The sequence below is a fragment of the Lithobates pipiens genome, unplaced genomic scaffold (assembly GCF_037356315.1).
Source record: "Lithobates pipiens isolate NorthernLeopardFrog02 unplaced genomic scaffold, aLitPip1_a1.2 Scaffold_22, whole genome shotgun sequence".
Lineage (NCBI taxonomy): Eukaryota > Metazoa > Chordata > Amphibia > Anura > Ranidae > Lithobates > Lithobates pipiens.
In genome coordinates this window covers 13614632-13632317 of record NW_027507784.1, presented here as the reverse complement: position 1 = coordinate 13632317, position 17686 = coordinate 13614632, and the positions used below count along the sequence as shown (strand labels likewise).

Below are 17686 nucleotides of genomic sequence, written 5' to 3'. Positions count from 1 at the left end.
CCGTCCATCTTTCATGTCAACATTAAAACAAGGGAGAGAACACGCCGGCCCTAGTGTAATTCCACTTATTAATAAGTCATTAAAAGAATAACAGGTTACACTTCATTTATTGTTCCCTTTGCGCCCTTTATATATTTCTCTCTCGCTCTCCAGACCCCCTTAAATTTTTGGGTTCTTTGTTATGTTGCAGCCATTTGCTAAAATTGTTTAAGTTCATTTTTTCTCCTCATTAATGTACACACAGCCCCCCATAGTGACAGAAAAACACAGAAGCGTTGATATTTTTGCATATTTATTAAAAAAGAAAAACTAAAATCCTAAGGCTCGGTTCACACAGGACGCGGCACGACTTGCAGCGCCGCGACCTGCCGTGACCTCAGCGGCGACTTGCAAAACGACTTCTGTATAGAAGTCAATGCAAGTCGCCCGAAGTCGCCGCCAAAGTAGTACAGGAACCTTTTTTCTAAGTCGGAGCGACTCGAGTCGCTCCTATTAGAACGGTTCCATAGTACAGAACGGGGGCGACTTGTCAGGCGGCGAAGTCGCCTGGACAAGTCGCCCCTGTGTGAACCGAGCCTAAGTATTCAGACCCTTTGCTCGGTATTTAGTAGAAGAATCATTTTGATCTAATACAGCCACAAGTCTTTTTGGGAAAGATGCCACAAGTTCCTCATGCCTGGATTTGGGAATCCTCGGCCATTCCTCCTCCTTGTAGATCCTCTCCAGTTCTGTCGGGTTGGATGGTAAACGTTGGTGGTCGGCCATTTTTAGGTCTCCAGAGATGCTCAATTGGGTTTAAGTCCGGGCTCTGGCTGGGCCATTCAAGAACAGTCACAGAGTTGTTGTGAAGCCGCTCCTTCGTTATTGTAGCTGTGTGCTTAGGGTCATTGTCTTGTTGGAAGGTAAACCTTCGGCCCAGTCTGAGGTCCTGAGCACTCTGTAGAAGGTTTTCGTCCAGATATCCCTGTACTTGGCCGCATTCATCTTTCCCTCGATTGCAACCAGTCGTCCTGTCCCTGCAGCTGAAAAACGCCCCCACAGCATGATCCTGCCACCACCATGCTTCACTGTTGGGACTGTACTGGACAGGTGATGAGCAGTGCCTGGTTTTCTCCACACATATCGCTTAGAATTAAGGCCAAAATGTTCTATCTTGGTCTCATCAGACCAAAGAATCTTATTTCTCACCATCTTGGATCTATTCAATGTGTATTAGTTTCTACTCATTTTAGGTGCAGCATTGGTGTAGTCTATTTATAACTTTTTTTCGGTTTTCGTTGTGGTGCCGACGCCCTACACTTCCCCCTCACATTTTTGCATATTTGTGTTTTTGCTGTTTTAGCTTCTTGAATTAGTGCACTTTATCACTGTTTCACATTATTACTGCAATTTTTGTTTTGTGTGTTTGGGGTTTTTTTTTTTGACAAGGTTCTTTTTCATATTTATAAATGTTGTGGTTTTTTTTTTTTTTTATGTTTTGTTAAATGTTCACCCTAATAAACAACAACAAAAAAAATAAATAAAATAAAATGTAATCCAGTGTTTTGTTTTGATTTTATTCAAATATTTTAATACATGGTTTTAATAAAGATCAGTTTTGTCTTAATGCACTATTCAGTGAACTGAGGTACTTTTTTTTTTTATTTTTTTATTTTTTTAGGGAAATGGTAAACTATAGGCCAAAAAAGCTGAACTAAAGATATTGCAATGAGAGCTTTGTTTGTTTGTTTGTTTTTTTAATTTTTTTTCATTAGTTTCTACAATATGTATGTGTGTGTGTGTATATGTGTATGTATGTGTGTGTGTGTATATATATATATATATATATATATTTAGAGCCGGTACAGTGAGAAAGAAGTACGGTAGCACTTCATGAATGGCAGAGCTGGTCAGCGGGAGATATTTCTCTGTACCTGCACAGACAGCGATAATGCTAATGCGCTTGGGGTGATTAGGGTGTGCCCAGGCACACCTGGCACACCTCCCTGTGCATGCCTATGATCACCAGTTAATTGGCAAGAAAAAAAAAGAGGCAAGCTGTGCAAATCTAAAATCCCACCATCCGGTGATGGTGAACCCACTGCTATTAACCTAATCCCTTACTCTACACATGTGAAATGCATTCAATCCAACAATCATGTTTTAATCTTAAACTCACTTTTTTTTATTTTTATTTTTTTATTACCGGCATTTGCACTTGGTTTGTTTCATAGAAACAATTTTTGAATGATGAATTATTTTTACGCAATGGATTGAATGCATTTCACATGTGTACAGTAAGGGATTAGGTTAATAGCAGTGGGTTCACTATCACCGGATTGTGAGATTATAGATGTGCGCTGCTTGCTGTTTTTTTTTTTTTTTTTCTAGCCAAAAAGATTTGCGGGGCTCGCGATGTAAACTTGCATAACTCTTGCTGTAGGCTTGCGGAGCTCGCGCTTGTGACTTGCGGAGCTCGCGCTTGTGACTTGTGGGGCTCGCGCTTGTGACTTGCGGAGCTCGCGCTTGTGACTTGCGGAGCTCACGCTTGTGACTTGCGGAGCTCACGCTTGTGACTTGCGGAGCTCGCACTTGTGACTTGTGGGGCTCGCGATGTAAGCTTGCATAACTCTTGCTGTAGGCTTGCGGAGCTCGCGCTTGTGACTTGTGGGGCTCGCGCTTGTGACTTGCGGAGCTCGCGCTTGTGACTTGTGGGGCTCGCGCTTGTGACTTGTGGGGCTCACGATGTAAGCTTGCATAACTCTTGCTGTAGGCTTGCGGGGCTCGCGCTTGTGACTTGCGGGGCTCGCGCTTGTGACTTGCGGGGCTCGCGATGTAAGCTTGCATAACTCTTGCTGTAGGCTTGCGGAGCTCGCGCTTGTGACTTGTGGGGCTCGTGATGTAAGCTTGCATAACTCTTGCTGTAGGCTTGCGGAGCTCGCGCTTGTGACTTGCGGAGCTCGCGCTTGTGACTTGCGGAGCTCGCGCTTGTGACTTGCGGAGCTCGCGCTTGTGACTTGTGGGGCTCGCGATGTAAGCTTGCATAACTCTTGCTGTAGGCTTGCGGAGCTCGCGCTTGTGACTTGCGGGGCTCGGGCTTGTGACTTGCGGAGCTCGCGCTTGTGACTTGCGGAGCTCGCGCTTGTGACTTGTGGGGCTCGCGATGTAAGCTTGCATAACTCTTGCTGTAGGCTTGCGGAGCTCGCGCTTGTGACTTGTGGGGCTCGCGCTTGTGACTTGCGGAGCTCGCACTTGTGACTTGTGGGGCTCGCGCTTGTGACTTGTGGGGCTCGCGATGTAAGCTTGCATAACTCTTGCTGTAGGCTTGCGGGGCTCGCGCTTGTGACTTGCGGGGCTCGCGCTTGTGACTTGCGGGGCTCGCGATGTAAGCTTGCATAACTCTTGCTGTAGGCTTGCGGAGCTCGCGCTTGTGACTTGCAGGGCTCGCGCTTGTGACTTGTGGGGCTCGCGATGTAAGCTTGCATAACTCTTGCTGTAGGCTTGCGGAGCTCGCGCTTGTGACTTGTGGGGCTCGCGATGTAAGCTTGCATAACTCTTGCTGTAGGCTTGCGGGGCTCGCGCTTGTGACTTGCGGGGCTCGCGCTTGTGACTTGCGGGGCTCGCGCTTGTGACTTGCGGGGCTCGCGCTTGTGACTTGTGGGGCTCGCGATGTAAGCTTGCATAACTCTTGCTGTAGGCTTGCGGAGCTCGCGCTTGTGACTTGCGGGGCTCGCACTTGTGACTTGCGGGGCTCGCTGTAGACCGCTGCAAATTTCCTCTTGCTAGAGACTCGCCATGCGAATTTCCTACAAATTGGAAAAGTGTCAACGAGAACTTTGTGCTTCAAGTGCTCTGCAAGTGTACAACTTGCCAGGGAAGATGTGCAGCAAGTTCACAAGACTAACAATTCAATACTGCCGCAAATGTGTGACAAGTTATCCTTTTGACCACTGGATACATTTGCAGCTTCTGACAAAGACTTCCCAGACCGGTTCTCCACAGAAATGTGACCAATCAATAATAAAAAAAAAATCTTTGTCTATCCTGAGCTTCTGCATTCTTTCAGCAGAGGCGCTCAGCGCTGAGTGTGAATACAGTTCCAGATTAGGACCGATATGGCGGCACAGCAGGAACAGGTGAGCAGGATTTGTCAGTTTGCAGAGTGTCACCACAAGGAGTTTTTCACCTTTAATGCATTCTATGCCCCCCAGAGCTTCCCCCCCCCCCCACCATTTTTCTTACCTGAACCCGATCGTTCCAGTCTCTGGTTCTCAAGGGATAGATTGATAGTAGCGGGAGCCACTGGCTCCTACTGCTGTCAATCAAATCCAGTTACGCGGGGGGGGGGGGGGGCTTGGGCGAGTCCTTCTGTCAGCAAGACTCAGGAGGCGCCTGCACGGGTGCCCCCATGGAATACGGGTCTCTGCGGGGGCATTCAATGAAGAGGGGCCGAGAGCGCCACCGCGGGACCCCAGAAAAGGAGGATGGGGGGGGCAACTTTGTGCAAAACCCTTGCACAGAGGAGGTAGGTATAACATGTTTATTTAAAAAAATAAATAAATAAATAAAAAGCTTTAGAGCCGGTGTCCCATCATATAAGGTCCCCCATCAGATAGTGTCCACTGTGTACTGCGCATGCGCAATACACAGCAACACAAATTCCTGAAAATAGCCAAGGATGAACGGCGCCTGCGCCGTGAGTCCAGGTTCTAGCCCCACCATCCAAGTGGACATAGAGTAGGAATAAAAAAGAGCCGAGCACAGCGAGGCCGAGCCCGAAGCGTGGCGAGCAGCCCTCTAGATTTCACAACCCTATATCCGCTTGGATGGTGGGGCCACCACCTCCACTCACGGCGCAGGCGCCGTTCAGCTTCGGAGATTTTCTGAAGCTTCTTGTGCCCCGTACTGCGCATGCGCAGTACGGGGCGGACGCTATATGATGGCCGGACACTATCTGCCAGAACACCGGTTCACACTGGGGCGACTTAGCCACCTGACAAGCCGCGTTCCGTTCTGTACAATGGAACCGTTTTAATAGTTGCCCCGACTTTAGAAAAAGGTTCCTGTATGACTTTGGGGGTGACTTGCATTGACGTCTATAGAGAAGTCATTTTGAAAGTCGCCGCTGCCGCCGTGTGCAGGTCACCTGAGGCAGTCGCGCTGCAAGTCGTGCCGCCTCCGCGTGAACCGGCTCTTACAATCGCTTTAAAACGGGGTTCCACCCATTTAAAAGTCAGCAGCTACAATAAGTGCAGCTGCTGACTTTTGATAAACAGACGCTCACCTGCAGTGCTGGTATATGGTTATCTAGAGGCCAGGGCGAACATTCCAAACTGCGCCCCCCCCCCCCATGATGTACGAGCATTATGTGACAGCAAAAATCCCCCCCACCCCCGAAAATCGAGCGAAAATCTACATGCTTAGCTCAAATCGTCTAAATCCACACATGCTCCCAGCACAATTCCCCTTCCACCCCACAAAAACTCCCCCTTCCTAGAATAAACCCTCTACCCCTCAAATTTCCCCTCTGAGCACTAACCCCCGCCCCTTCCCCACACTCCCAGCACAAATTACCCTTCTCCAAATTTCCCCTCTTAGCACGAATGCTCCCCAATCATCCTTAATATCACAAATCCCTCTCCCCCAAAAAAGTACCCTCCTAGCACAAATCACCCTCCCATATTACCCTTTTTAGCAAATAACTCCCAAATCCCCCATCCTAGCACAAATCCTCTATCCTCTTCCCCCACCTCCCCTCTCAACACAAATCCCCCCCCCCCCCCAATCACCACTTCTAGCACACCTCTCCAGACTTCCCCTCCTAGAATGATTTTTACCTCCTGTTGCCCCCCAAATCCCCCCTCCCAACACAAATCCCCCTCCCCCAATCTCCTTGTGGTGCCCCTGAACCTCATGTATGATAACACAGTGCCCAGGGCAGCCGACCCTCCTGCCCACCCCTGTCCCAGCCCTGCTCACCTGTCCCGCGGTCCAGCGACACGGCCGCCTGAAGCCTCGCTCCCCCCCCCCCCTTCTCTCCACGGCACCGGCATTGAAAGTGTGGGCGCCCGGCTGTGACAGCTTGCGGCTTCACAGCCACTGCGCACACTGAGCATGCACGAGTCGCACTGACTTGAATGGCCGGGCAATCTTCTGGGACCTGTGACTTGCCCCAGAAGATTGCAGGGAGGGGGGAAGAGGTGAACTTCCGCTCGGTGCCGCAGTGCCAGGAGAGGCTGCTTTAATTGCGTAACAAACTTTTGAAACCCGGCAAGTCTAACAATCACTTGGCAAATCATTTTCAAACTTGCGGCTCAATTTCTTGCTATCTGGGAGCTCTGGAGCACAGAGATGACACCCCCTCGCATTTCTATCATGACCTTTTAAACCTGTATGCTGGATGCTGGGAACAAAAAACAAGATAATGGAATATAAAGATAGATAGATAAAATAGATCTTTTAACCACTAGAGATCCGCGTTATAGCTGAATGACGGCTACAGCGCGGACCTGCTTTGCTGGGACTGCGTCTATTGACGTCATCCCGTGCACGCGCGGCGAGCTCTGTGATCAGCGAGTCTATGAGACTCGCTTGATCACAGATCGGAGCAAGGGGTCGATCCCGACCCCTTACCACATGATCAGCTGTCAGCCAATGACAGCTGATCATGTGATCACAACAGAGCTGGTAATCGGCTATTTTTCCTCCTCGCACTGATAGCGCGAGGAGAAAAAAAAGCCGATCACTGGAGGCCGTGAGAGGGATTTCAGTCCCGATCACAGACAGCTGGGGCCCTGCTCATCAGTGCCCCCCTGCCAGTGCCACCTAAGTATAGGAAAAAGTGCCACCCATCAGTGCCCACAGTGCCACCTATCAGTGCCCACAATCTGCCTCAACAACAGTGCTGCACCTCAGTGCTACATATCCGTGCCCATCAATGTCATCTACCAGTGCCCATCAGTGCCGCCTATCAGTGGTACCTATCAGTGCCCATTAGTGCCACCCATCCGTGCCATCTTATCTGTGCCCATCTTTGCCCATCAGTGCCGCCTTATCTGTGCCCATCAGTACTGCCTTATCTGTGCCTTTTAGTGCCGCCTTAACTGTGCCTATCAGTGGCCACCAGTGCAGCCTATCAGTGCCCACCAGTGGGCCTGTTAAACATGATTTTTTATTTTTTTTTGCATCTTTTTTTGTTTGTTTAGCAAAAAATAAAACTCCCAGCTGTAATTAAACACCACCAAAAGAAAGCTCTATTTGTGGGAAAAAAATTATAAAAATGTCATTTGGGTACAGTGTTGTATGCCCGCGCAATTGTCATTCAAAGTGCATCAGCGCTGAAAGCTGAAAATTGGTCTGGGCAGGAGGGGGGTTTAAGTGCCCAGTAAGCAAGTGGTTAAACACAGTTAGTATAAGTACCTGAATCTGTCTTGGTCACCTGTAATCCTCTGCACAGCGCCACCCACAGATTACTAAATGCCAATCAGTTTCTGCTATATGCAGGACACTTGCTTGTTGCATGCGATTCGGCTCCTTCACTGTACAAACAGAAGGCTGCAGATGTGTTTTTCCCGAGCTGTGCTCCTGTTGTAGACCGAGGATCGGGCTGTGTCGTCTGGTGGTGGGGTCTGGCAGTGCCGGGACAAGGTCATCCAGAGCCCAGGGCAAACATGCCAAACTGCACCCGCCCCCAAGGTGTATGAGCATTATGTGTCATCAAAAATCCCTCCCCCACAAATATAAAGACTGAGCACTAATCTTTTTCACCCCCCTAAGCATAAATGCCCCCTCCTCCCAGTGCAAATCTGCTCCCCTGCTGAAATCCCCCCTCCCAGCACAAATCTTAACCCCCCCATCCCCCAAATCCCCCAATTCAAGTGCCCCCCCAAAAGAAAATCACTCCTCCTAGCACAAATTCTCTACCCCTAAAATTGCCCCTCCCAATAACCCCACTGCAAATTCCCCCTTCCAGCACAAAGCTCCCCAATCATCCCTCCTAGCACAAATCTTCTTCCCCCATTCCTCCTCCCCCCTTACATTTTAGCATACCCCCCAAATTTCCCCTCCTAGAACAATACTTACTCCCTGCTGCCCTCCCAAATCCCTCTTTCCAACACAAATTCCCTCCCCCATTTTCCATGTGGTGCCCCCCCACCTCACATGATACCACAGTGCCCAGGGCAGCCGCCCCTCCTGCCCACCCCTTGTCCCAGCCCTGGGGTCTGGATCAGAAGACTGGTTGAATAGCACGCCCTCTGAAGATCAAACGGCTCCCATAGATGTATTTTCTCCTTGTATTTAGCGGTTTTCCTGGAGTTCAGATTAAGGTGGAGACCTCCCTGTCAGATTGTCATCATTGTTTTGTTTTGTTTTTTGTTTGTTTTCCAATTTTCCCTTCCCTTGTCCATTCAATTCATTAAGGAAGTCAAGTGAATCGGCTAAAGATAGGTGGAGTAAGGCTCAGCATCCCAAATTAATTGAAGAAAAAAAAATAGAAATTGTAATGAAGGGACTTTTATCGTGCCTAAAAAAAAACAATGAAAAACTATAACATGTATAGTAAAAGTAACACATTTTATTTAATACGTTTGTTAAAAAAAGATATAAAAATCTTTAATTTAAAATGAAATAATCAGAATGAGACATTAAATAATGAAATATAACTACCGTACAAAAACGTGTTTCGCTAGAATATATAGCTTCTTCAGGAGATTTGTAAATATCTGCGTACAGTGTATTTACTGCAATATATAAAGAAATGCATAAGACCAAATGTAATGGTGAAAACTAAGAACAAAATGACTTCAATCAAACATCTTAAAACAAAACACAAAATTGCAGAGGATCAACTGGAACTTTTCTCTGTTTTGGGGTAAGAACAGTTCCAGTCAATCCTGTGCAATTATGTTTTTTCCTTTTTGTTTTAAGATGTTTGAAGACATTTTGTCCTTTGTTTTCACCATTACATTTGGTCTTATGTATTTCTTTATATATTGCAGTGAATACGCTGTACGCAGATAATTACAAATCTCCTGAAGAAGCTATATATTCTAGCGAAACATGTCGAGAATCACATTTTTCTACAGTAGTTATACTTTATTCTTTAATGTCTCAGTCTGATGCTATTTTAAATTAAAGATTGTTATATCTTTTTTTAACAAATGTATTAAATGAAATGTGTTACTTTTACTATACATGTTATCGTTTTTCATTGTTTTAGGCACCTTAAAAGTCCCTTCATTCCAATTTCTATTTTTTTCATTCAATTCAGTGTCACCTTGACAGTAACTAAGGGGCTATCGCTCTAGAATAGCAAATACCCAGCGGGGGTTCTAATCCTTTAATCCTTTCTCACCACATCCAAGTAAAGTAAAAGTTTGGTTGGACATACAAAAACACGTGGGGAAGGTGTCACAGGAATGCCCAACCTTTTGAAGAGCGAGGGCCACTTAAGCGACTTGGTAACCGTCCATTGATCACAATGAGCGGAGAGGGCGGGTGATGGGTCCACTTTGCATATGCAGAGCTGACATGGACGCAGCCCGCTCTACACTTTGGGCTGTCCGGTCTGATCCGCCCAGACAGAGGGGAACGGACCCCCTTCTGTGTTTTTTTTTTTTTTTTAGCAGATTGGATTGGAGGTAAGTGGGTGTAAATGGACATAAGTCTGTTTACATCTACCGCTCCATAGAGGTGAATGGGGGGTCCAATTGGGAGCACCTGAAAAGTGGACAGGCAGACCCGATCGTAATGGTCATGTGAACGGGGCCTTAGGCTGCTTTCACAATAATTTGCTGTGGCCTACCCACACCGAGGGGTGCAGCGCAGTGCATCTGTGACTTTCCTGTGGTTTAGCTGCACTTTGCCATAGACTTCTATTATATCCTGCAGGTGTTGTGCACTTTCAGAATACGTACCAAACCCCACAGGTAATAACAGAAGTCTATGGGTCAGTGCAGGTAATAACAGAAGTATATGGCTCAGTGCAGGTAATAACAGAAGTCTATGGGTCAGTGCAGGTAATAACAGAAGTCTATGGGTCAGTGCAGGTAATAACAGAAGTCTATGGGTCAGTGCAGGTAATAACAAAAGTCTATGGGTCAGTGCAGGTAATAACAGAAGTCTATGGCTCAGTGCAGGTAATAACAGAAGTCTATGGGTCAGTACAGGTAACAACAGAAGTCTATGGGTCAATACAGGTAATAACAGAAGTATATGGGTCAGTACAGGTAATAACAGAAGTCTATGGGTCAGTACAGATAATAACAGAAGTCTATGAGTCAGTGCAGGTAATAACAGAAGTCTATGAGTCAGTGCAGGTAATAACAGAAGTCTATGGGTCAATACAGGTAATAACAGAAGTCTATGGGTCAGTACAGGTAATAACAGAAGTCTATGGGTCAGTACAGGTAATAACAGAAGTCTATGGGTCAGTGCAGGTAATAACAGAAGTCTATGGCTCAGTACAGGTAATAATAGAAGTCTATGGGTCAGTGCAGGTAATAATAGAAGTCTATGGGTCAGTGCAGGTAATAACAGAAGTCGTTGGCTCAGTGCAGGTAATAACAGAAGTCTATGGGTCAGTGCAGGTAATAACAGAAGTCTATGGGTCAGTGCAGGTAATAACAGAAGTCTATGGGTCAGTGCAGGTAATAACAGAAGTCTATGGGTCAGTACAGGTAATAACAGAAGTCTATGGGTCAGTGCAGGTAGTAACAGAAGTCTATGGGTCAGAGTGCAGGTAATAACAGAAGTCGTTGGCTCAGTGCAGGTAATAACAGAAGTCAATGGTCAGTGCAGGTAATAACAGAAGTCTATGGGTCAGTACAGGTAATAACAGAAGTCTATGGGTCAGTGCAGGTAATAACAGAAGTCTATGGGTCAGAGTGCAGGTAATAACAGAAGTCGTTGGCTCAGTGCAGGTAATAACAGAAGTCTATGGGTCAGTGCAGGTAATAACAGAAGTCGTTGGCTCAGTGCAGGTAATAACAGAAGTCTATGGGTCAGTACAGGTAATAACAGAAGTCTATGAGTCAGTGCAGGTAATAACAGAAGTCTATGGGTCAGTACAGGTAATAACAGAAGTCTATGGCTCAGTACAGGTAATAACAGAAGTCTATGGGTCAGTGCAGGTAATAACAGAAGTCTATGGGTCAGTACAGGTAATAACAGAAGTCTATGGGTCAGTGCAGGTAATAACAGAAGTCTATGGCTCAGTACATGTAATAACAGAAGTCTATGGCTCAGTACATGTAATAACAGAAGTCGTTGGCTCAGTGCAGGTAATAACAGAAGTCTATGGGTCAGTGCAGGTAATAACAGAAGTCTATGGGTCAGTGCAGGTAACCCGCACATGCACTGCACCTATGGATTGATTTGAAAGCAGCCCAGAGTAACCAGGGCAGAAGAGATATGCCCATATATACACTGTGATTTTATAATATAAACTGTCCTTTTTTCCCTTGCTACAGGTATTGCCGGCTGTTGTTGCCCCAGGCGGAGTGCAATTGGTATAACTCCATCTGGGAGAGCAGCTGTTGCTATACAGGAAGCATCGGCTTATGCGGCTCTACTCCCTCCGCAGTCGTGCTTCCTCTACCACCGGCTCCATTCAGGTTACTGAAGCTCTGGGTTGGCGGGTCAGGAACCAGCGATCTGGGCTTGCCGAACCACCATCCCAGAGCAGGAGGTTGCGGGGCCCCTCAGAGTGCTGGGCCCGAGCCAGCAGTTGGGCACCCCTGATGTAGACTGTAACCCTGTGTGTGATGTGAGATGTTCCTGTTGGCTACATTGTAACATTATAAATAACTGCTGGGTGTGATCGGAATGGAGAGGGCAACACACGAGTCAGCGTTTCACAAACTACTACTACTACTACTACTACTAATAATAACCTCTTCTTCTATTGAGTGGTAGCAAGTCCAGAGGTGGATACACAAACAAGAGTCAATGTGGAGGGGGCACTGTCTCTGGGCCCTTGAGGTCAGGGGGCCCCAGCTGTGTGTTCAGGGAACAGGGACTCCATTTTATTCCTGCAGCCAAAGGTGCAGGAATTGTTCTGTGCACAGAACTACCTGTCCTCCCACATCACGGTCGCACGTGAAGTTAATGGTTTTAGCAGTCCCCGGGTTTTGTGTCCATCTTCATCTTCCATTCTGTGTCAATTTCCAGGTGGTGTCCCTGCATGGGAAGGTGTGTGTGGTGACAGGAGCCAGCTCTGGAATTGGGGCTGGAACTGCCATCCTCTTCGCTGGTCTGGGGGCCCGACTGGCCCTAAATGGAAGAAATCAGGAGAAGCTGCAGGAGACGGCCCAGCGTTGTGAAGAGACCTCCAGCATGAAGGTGGCGTGACATGTCATATGTACTGTGGGTGTCCTTCATTACTGTCCCCTCATGTGTTCTCTGTGTGTCACTTTCATTAGGGACCTTCATCTTCCACCCCCCCCCCCCCAATGTCCTGTATCACCTTGGTTATTTTATCAATGTATTTTTTTTTTTTCTGCAGCCCCTCCTGGTCCTCGGAGATCTGACAGATGAGAAGGTCCTCCAGAGAATTGTAGAGGAGACAGTCGGTCACTTTGGACAGCTGGATGTGTTGGTGAACTGCGGGGGGATGGCATCATTTGGGTCAATAGAGAACACCACACTGGAGGATTATGATCGTGTGATGAATACCAATGTGCGGTGAGATAAAGGGATTATTTAGTATGGGAAAAGTGTGGAATATGGTATCGGTGATTTAAAACATTAACTAGTTATGGAACGGAAGGATTTGCCCCCTTAAAGACCAGACAATTTTTTTGCGATGCCGCAATACATCGCTTTAAGTGACAATTGCACGGTCGTGCGACACTGTACCCAAACAAAATTTACGTCCTTTTTTCCCCCACAATTAGTATAAAACTGCCAGGCAATCATTTTTCTCTGCAATGGGGCACCAGGCAGGGATGTCCCATGTCTCATCTCCTTTTCGCTTTGGCGATAGAGCCCCTAGTGAGAGCTATCAGAGAGGATGCTAACATTAAGGTTATGGCAGAGGCCCAGGAGAATTTATTAGACCAGTTACTGGGTTTATTATGCTCTGCTCGTTTTTTGTAAGCGTTTAGACTTTGCAGAACAAGGAGTGAGAGCGATTGTAACATTTTCCCCTCATCTTTGGACTTTTCCAGGTCTCTTTTGTATCTATCTCAACTGGCGGTGCCTCATCTCATCAAGACCAAAGGAAACATCGTCAACGTATCCAGCTTCTTAGGTCGGGGATCAGTGAGTATTTTTTTATGTTCCTCTATAAGAAATAGATGAGGCCTTCAGAATATTCTTTTGTCTTCTGAGTGAGATATGATGCACTAAAGAACAGTGTCCCCATTGTGATTCTCCTTCTATACTCATTTATTTTTTCTCCAAATTTCAAACCGAAAACAAAATATATAAACACATACCTGCAATACATACATATCCACTGTTTTTATATTACAAAATATTTGTTGTTCTCCATTTTGGATTCCCACCCCCCAGCATTATCGCATAACCTTATGGGTGATGCCTCTTTCTCGGTTATGGGTAAAAAGCCTGCAACCTGTGATCACTTACCTTCTATTGCAGATGGGACACAAACTCATGTCCCCATACTTCAGTATAATGCAACATATTGCCAGTCCTGGGCATTGTCACATTGGGGGGTGGTGGTGACTGAGATCAATCAAATAGCCTCTTACATATTGGATCTTTGATAACATGCCATGGTACTCCTTTCCCCATGTCTTTCCTGGCAGAACTCTTTATTTCCTGTGTTCTTTTAGCAGTACATTCCCTAAGTTCCCCCTCCCGCAGTACTCCTTTTCCTGTGTTCTCCCCGGCAGTACTCCCTTTCCTGTGTTCTCCCCGGCAGTACTCCTTTTCCTGTGTTCTCCCCGGCAGTACTCCTTTTCCTGTGTTCTCCCCGGCAGTACTCCCTTTCCTGTGTTCTCCCCGGCAGTACTCCTTTTCCTGTGTTCTCCCCGGCAGTACTCCTTTTCCTGTGTTCTCCCCGGCAGTACTCCTTTCCCTGTGTTCTCCCCGACAATACCCCTTTCCCTGTGTTCTCCCTGGCAGTACCCCTTTTCCCGGCAGTACTCATCTCCCTCTGTCCTCTCCGGCAGTACTCTTTTTTTCCCTGTGTTCTCCCCGGCAGTACTCTTTTTTTCCCTGTGTTCTCCCTGGCAGTACTCCTTTCCCTATGTTCTCCCCGGCAGTATGCATTTCCTTGTGTTTTCTCTGGCAGTACTCCTTTTCCTGTGTTCTCCCCGGCAGTACTCCTTTCCCTGTGTTCTCCCCGGCAGTACTCCTTTCCCTGTGTTCTCCCCGGCAGTACTCCTTTCCCTGTGTTCTCCCCGGCAATACCCCTTTCCCTGTGTTCTCCCCGGCAATACCCCTTTCCCTGTGTTCTCCCCGGCAGTACTCCTTTCCCTGTGTTCTCCCCGGCAGTACTCCTTTCCCTGTGTTCTCCCCGGCAATACCCCTTTCCCTGTGTTCTCCCCGGCAATACCCCTTTCCCTGTGTTCTCCCTGGCATTACTCCTTTCCTTTTGTTCTCCCTGGCAGTACTCCTTTCCCTGTGTTCTCCCCGGCAGTACTCCTTTCCCTGTGTTCTCCCCGGCAGTACTCCTTTCTCTGTGTTCTCCCCGGCAGTACTCCTTTCTCTGTGTTCTCCCCGGCAGTACTCCTTTCTCTGTGTTCTCCCCGGCAGTACTCATTTCCCTGTGTTCTCCCCAGCAATACCCCTTTCCCTGTGTTCTCCCCGGCAATACCCTTTCCCTGTGTTCTCCCTGGCATTACTCCTTTCCCTGTGTTTTCCCTGGCATTACTCCTTTCCTTTTGTTCTCCCCGGCAGTACTCCTTTCCCTGTGTTCTCCCCGGCTGTACTCCTTTCCCTGTGTTCTCCCTGGTAATACCCCTTTCCCTGCGTTCTCCCTGGTAATACCCCTTTCCCTGTGTTCTCCCCGGTAATACCCCTTTCCCTGTCTTCTCCCCGGTAATACCCCTTTCCCTGTGTCCTCCCAAGCAGTACTCATTTCCCCATGTTCCCCCTAATGTACTTTCCCTGTGTTCTCCAAGCAATGGTGTGCTGTTTATCCTGGTCACTGCAATCATTTACTGTATATGGATTGGGCATTACCATAGGATTATTTATTCACATGTTCTCTTCATTGTCTAATTTTTAATGACATCTAAAGTATTAAAATTAGATAAATACACGTGGACACTCAGTTGTTTGGTATGACACTCTCTTTTCACAGCATTGTTTTTCCCTCTCCAGTTTAAAATGACATAAATTATAAACCTCAACACGAGACACAGCCAATGACTGATCACTATACTGGCCCGCTGCCAATACCATGTGATCACTGTGACCAATCACAGCAGATCACATGACGGCTGTAAACAACGGATGGCTTCTTTTCAAGCCATTCATTGTGGACTATTGTTTTGCTAGCTTTGATTGGTCACAGTGATCACATGGTACAGGTGCGACCAATCGCAGCCTATCTTTACCACAGCCCATCTTTGCCCATTCTCAAAGACACTGAATGAACCAGTTTCTTTCAGTAAAAATGGCTGCTTATGAAATTGACTGGTATAAGCAATCATAATGTGTTAAAAAATGTGTTAAAAAATTAAAATAAAAAAATAATAAAATAATCTTGATCACTTCCTCAGAATAGTAGAATAGTTATAATGGTAACAATGTATTACTCTGGTTACAGTATGTTAGAAAAAAAAAAAAAAAGTATAAAAAAAAGGACAAAATTTAATAAAAAGAAATAAAAAGAAAAAAAGAAAAATAATCATTATTATTATTATTATTATTATTATTTTTTTTTTTTTGTTTTGTTTTTTGTTTTACTGCTCTGGTGACAGTGTGTAAAAAAGAAAAAAAGTTGTGGAAAGTGTTTTTGTTTTGTTTTTTTTTCCCCCAAAAAAGTGACAAAGTTACAACTTCAAAAAAACTCACCAGGCCTCTTACTAAATACATTGGACTGTCTACTTTCCAAAATTGGGTCCTTTAGGGGCACTTGTACTGTCCTGGCATTCTAAGGGCCTCGGGATATGACATGGGTTATTTTCAGAAAAGAAATGTAGCAGAATACATTTTATTTATGAAGAAAGATAATTTGTTTGCAAAGTGTTATAACAGAAATGAAGAAATGCTGCTTTTTTTTTTTTAACATTTTCATCTTTCTCTTATTTATCGAAAAATAAAAAATAAAACAGCAGTGATTAAATATCACCAAAATAAAGCTCTACCTGTGCGAGAAAAAAATGTATAAACATTTAATTTGGGTACAGTGTTGTACGACCGCGTAATTGTCCTTCAAAACTTTGACAGTACTGAAAGCTGAAAATTGGCCTGGGCAGGCAGGGGGTAAAAGTTACCGCTATTGAAGGGGGTTAATTTTTTTTTTTTTTTTTTCACACTTTTGTTTATGTACATCTTTCACAATGTATGAGAGACTCTCTATTCAAAAGGAAAGAAAACATAGGGGCGAGTGGCACAGCGATGGGTCACTGTGATAGCCAATTAGCGATCAGGTGACCCTGGACCGGGAGTCCTGGGACCCAAATGTTAGTACAGGACCAGGCGCTCCTGGTGAGAGCCCATTTTCTGTGCAGGGAGTGCAGCACAAAGACAGATACACGTACACCATATTTTCAAAAGTATTGGGACACCTGCCTTTACATGCACATTAAATTTACTGGCATCCCAGTCTTAGTCCGTAGGGTTTAATATTGAGTTGGCCCACCCCCCTCCCCCTTTACAGCTATAACAAGGTCCATAAAGACATGGATGAGCGAGGTTGGGGTGGAGGAACTTGACTGACCTGCACAGAGTCCTGGCCTCGACCCCTTAACAGCTTCAACTCTTCTGGGAAGGCCATCCGCAAGGTTTAGGAGTGTGTCTATGAGAATGTTTGACCATTCTTCCAGAAGAGCATTTGTGAGGTCAGGCAATGATGTTGGATGAGAAGACCTGGCTCACAGTCTCCGCTTTAATTCATCCCAAAGGTGTTCTATCAGATTGAGGTCAGGACTCTGTGCAGGCCAGTCAAGTTCCCCTACCCCATACTCGCTCATCCATGTCTTTATGGACCTTGCTTTGTGCACTGGTGGGCAGTCATGTTGGAACAGGAAGGGACCGTCACCAAACTGTTCCCACAAAGTTGGGAGCACGAAATTGTCCAGAACGTCTTGGTATGCTGATACCTTAAGAGTTCACTTCACTGGAACTAAGGGGCCAAGCCCAACCCCTGAAAAACAACCCTGCACCATAATCCCCCCTGCCTCCCACACCATAATCCCCCCTGCCTCCCACACCATAATCCCCCCACCCTCCCACACCATAATCCCCCCTCCCTCCCACACCATAATCTCCCCTCCCCCCCCCACACCATAAGCCCCCCTCCACCAAATGATTTGGGCCAGTGCACAAAGCAAGGTCCATAAACACATGGATGACCGAGTTTGGGGTGTAGGAACTTGACTGGCCTGCACAGAGTCCTGACCTCAACCCCATAGAACACCTTTGGGATGAATTAGTGCGGAGACTGCGAGCCAGGCCTTCTCGTCCATCACCAGTGCCTGACCTCACAAATGTGCTTCTAGAAGAATGGTCAAACATTCCCATAGACACATCTCCTAAACCTTGTGGATAACCTTCCCAGAAGAGTTGA

The 17686-nt window shown here is 46.5% G+C and overlaps 1 protein-coding gene across 1 annotated transcript in view; it reads left to right on the top strand.

Moving 5' to 3' along the window:
• Window positions 1–4033: 4033 nt before the first annotated feature.
• Window positions 4034–17686, top strand: part of LOC144000403 (3-oxoacyl-[acyl-carrier-protein] reductase FabG-like) — a 28215-nt gene continuing 14562 nt past the window's right edge. Inside the window, exons 1-4 of the mRNA XM_077494215.1 lie at window positions 4034–4115; window positions 12151–12321; window positions 12485–12663; window positions 13149–13242. Of these exons, the coding sequence (XP_077350341.1) occupies window positions 4095–4115; window positions 12151–12321; window positions 12485–12663; window positions 13149–13242 (465 nt within the window). The 5' untranslated portion in view covers window positions 4034–4094. The remainder of the gene's footprint in view (window positions 4116–12150; window positions 12322–12484; window positions 12664–13148; window positions 13243–17686) is intronic.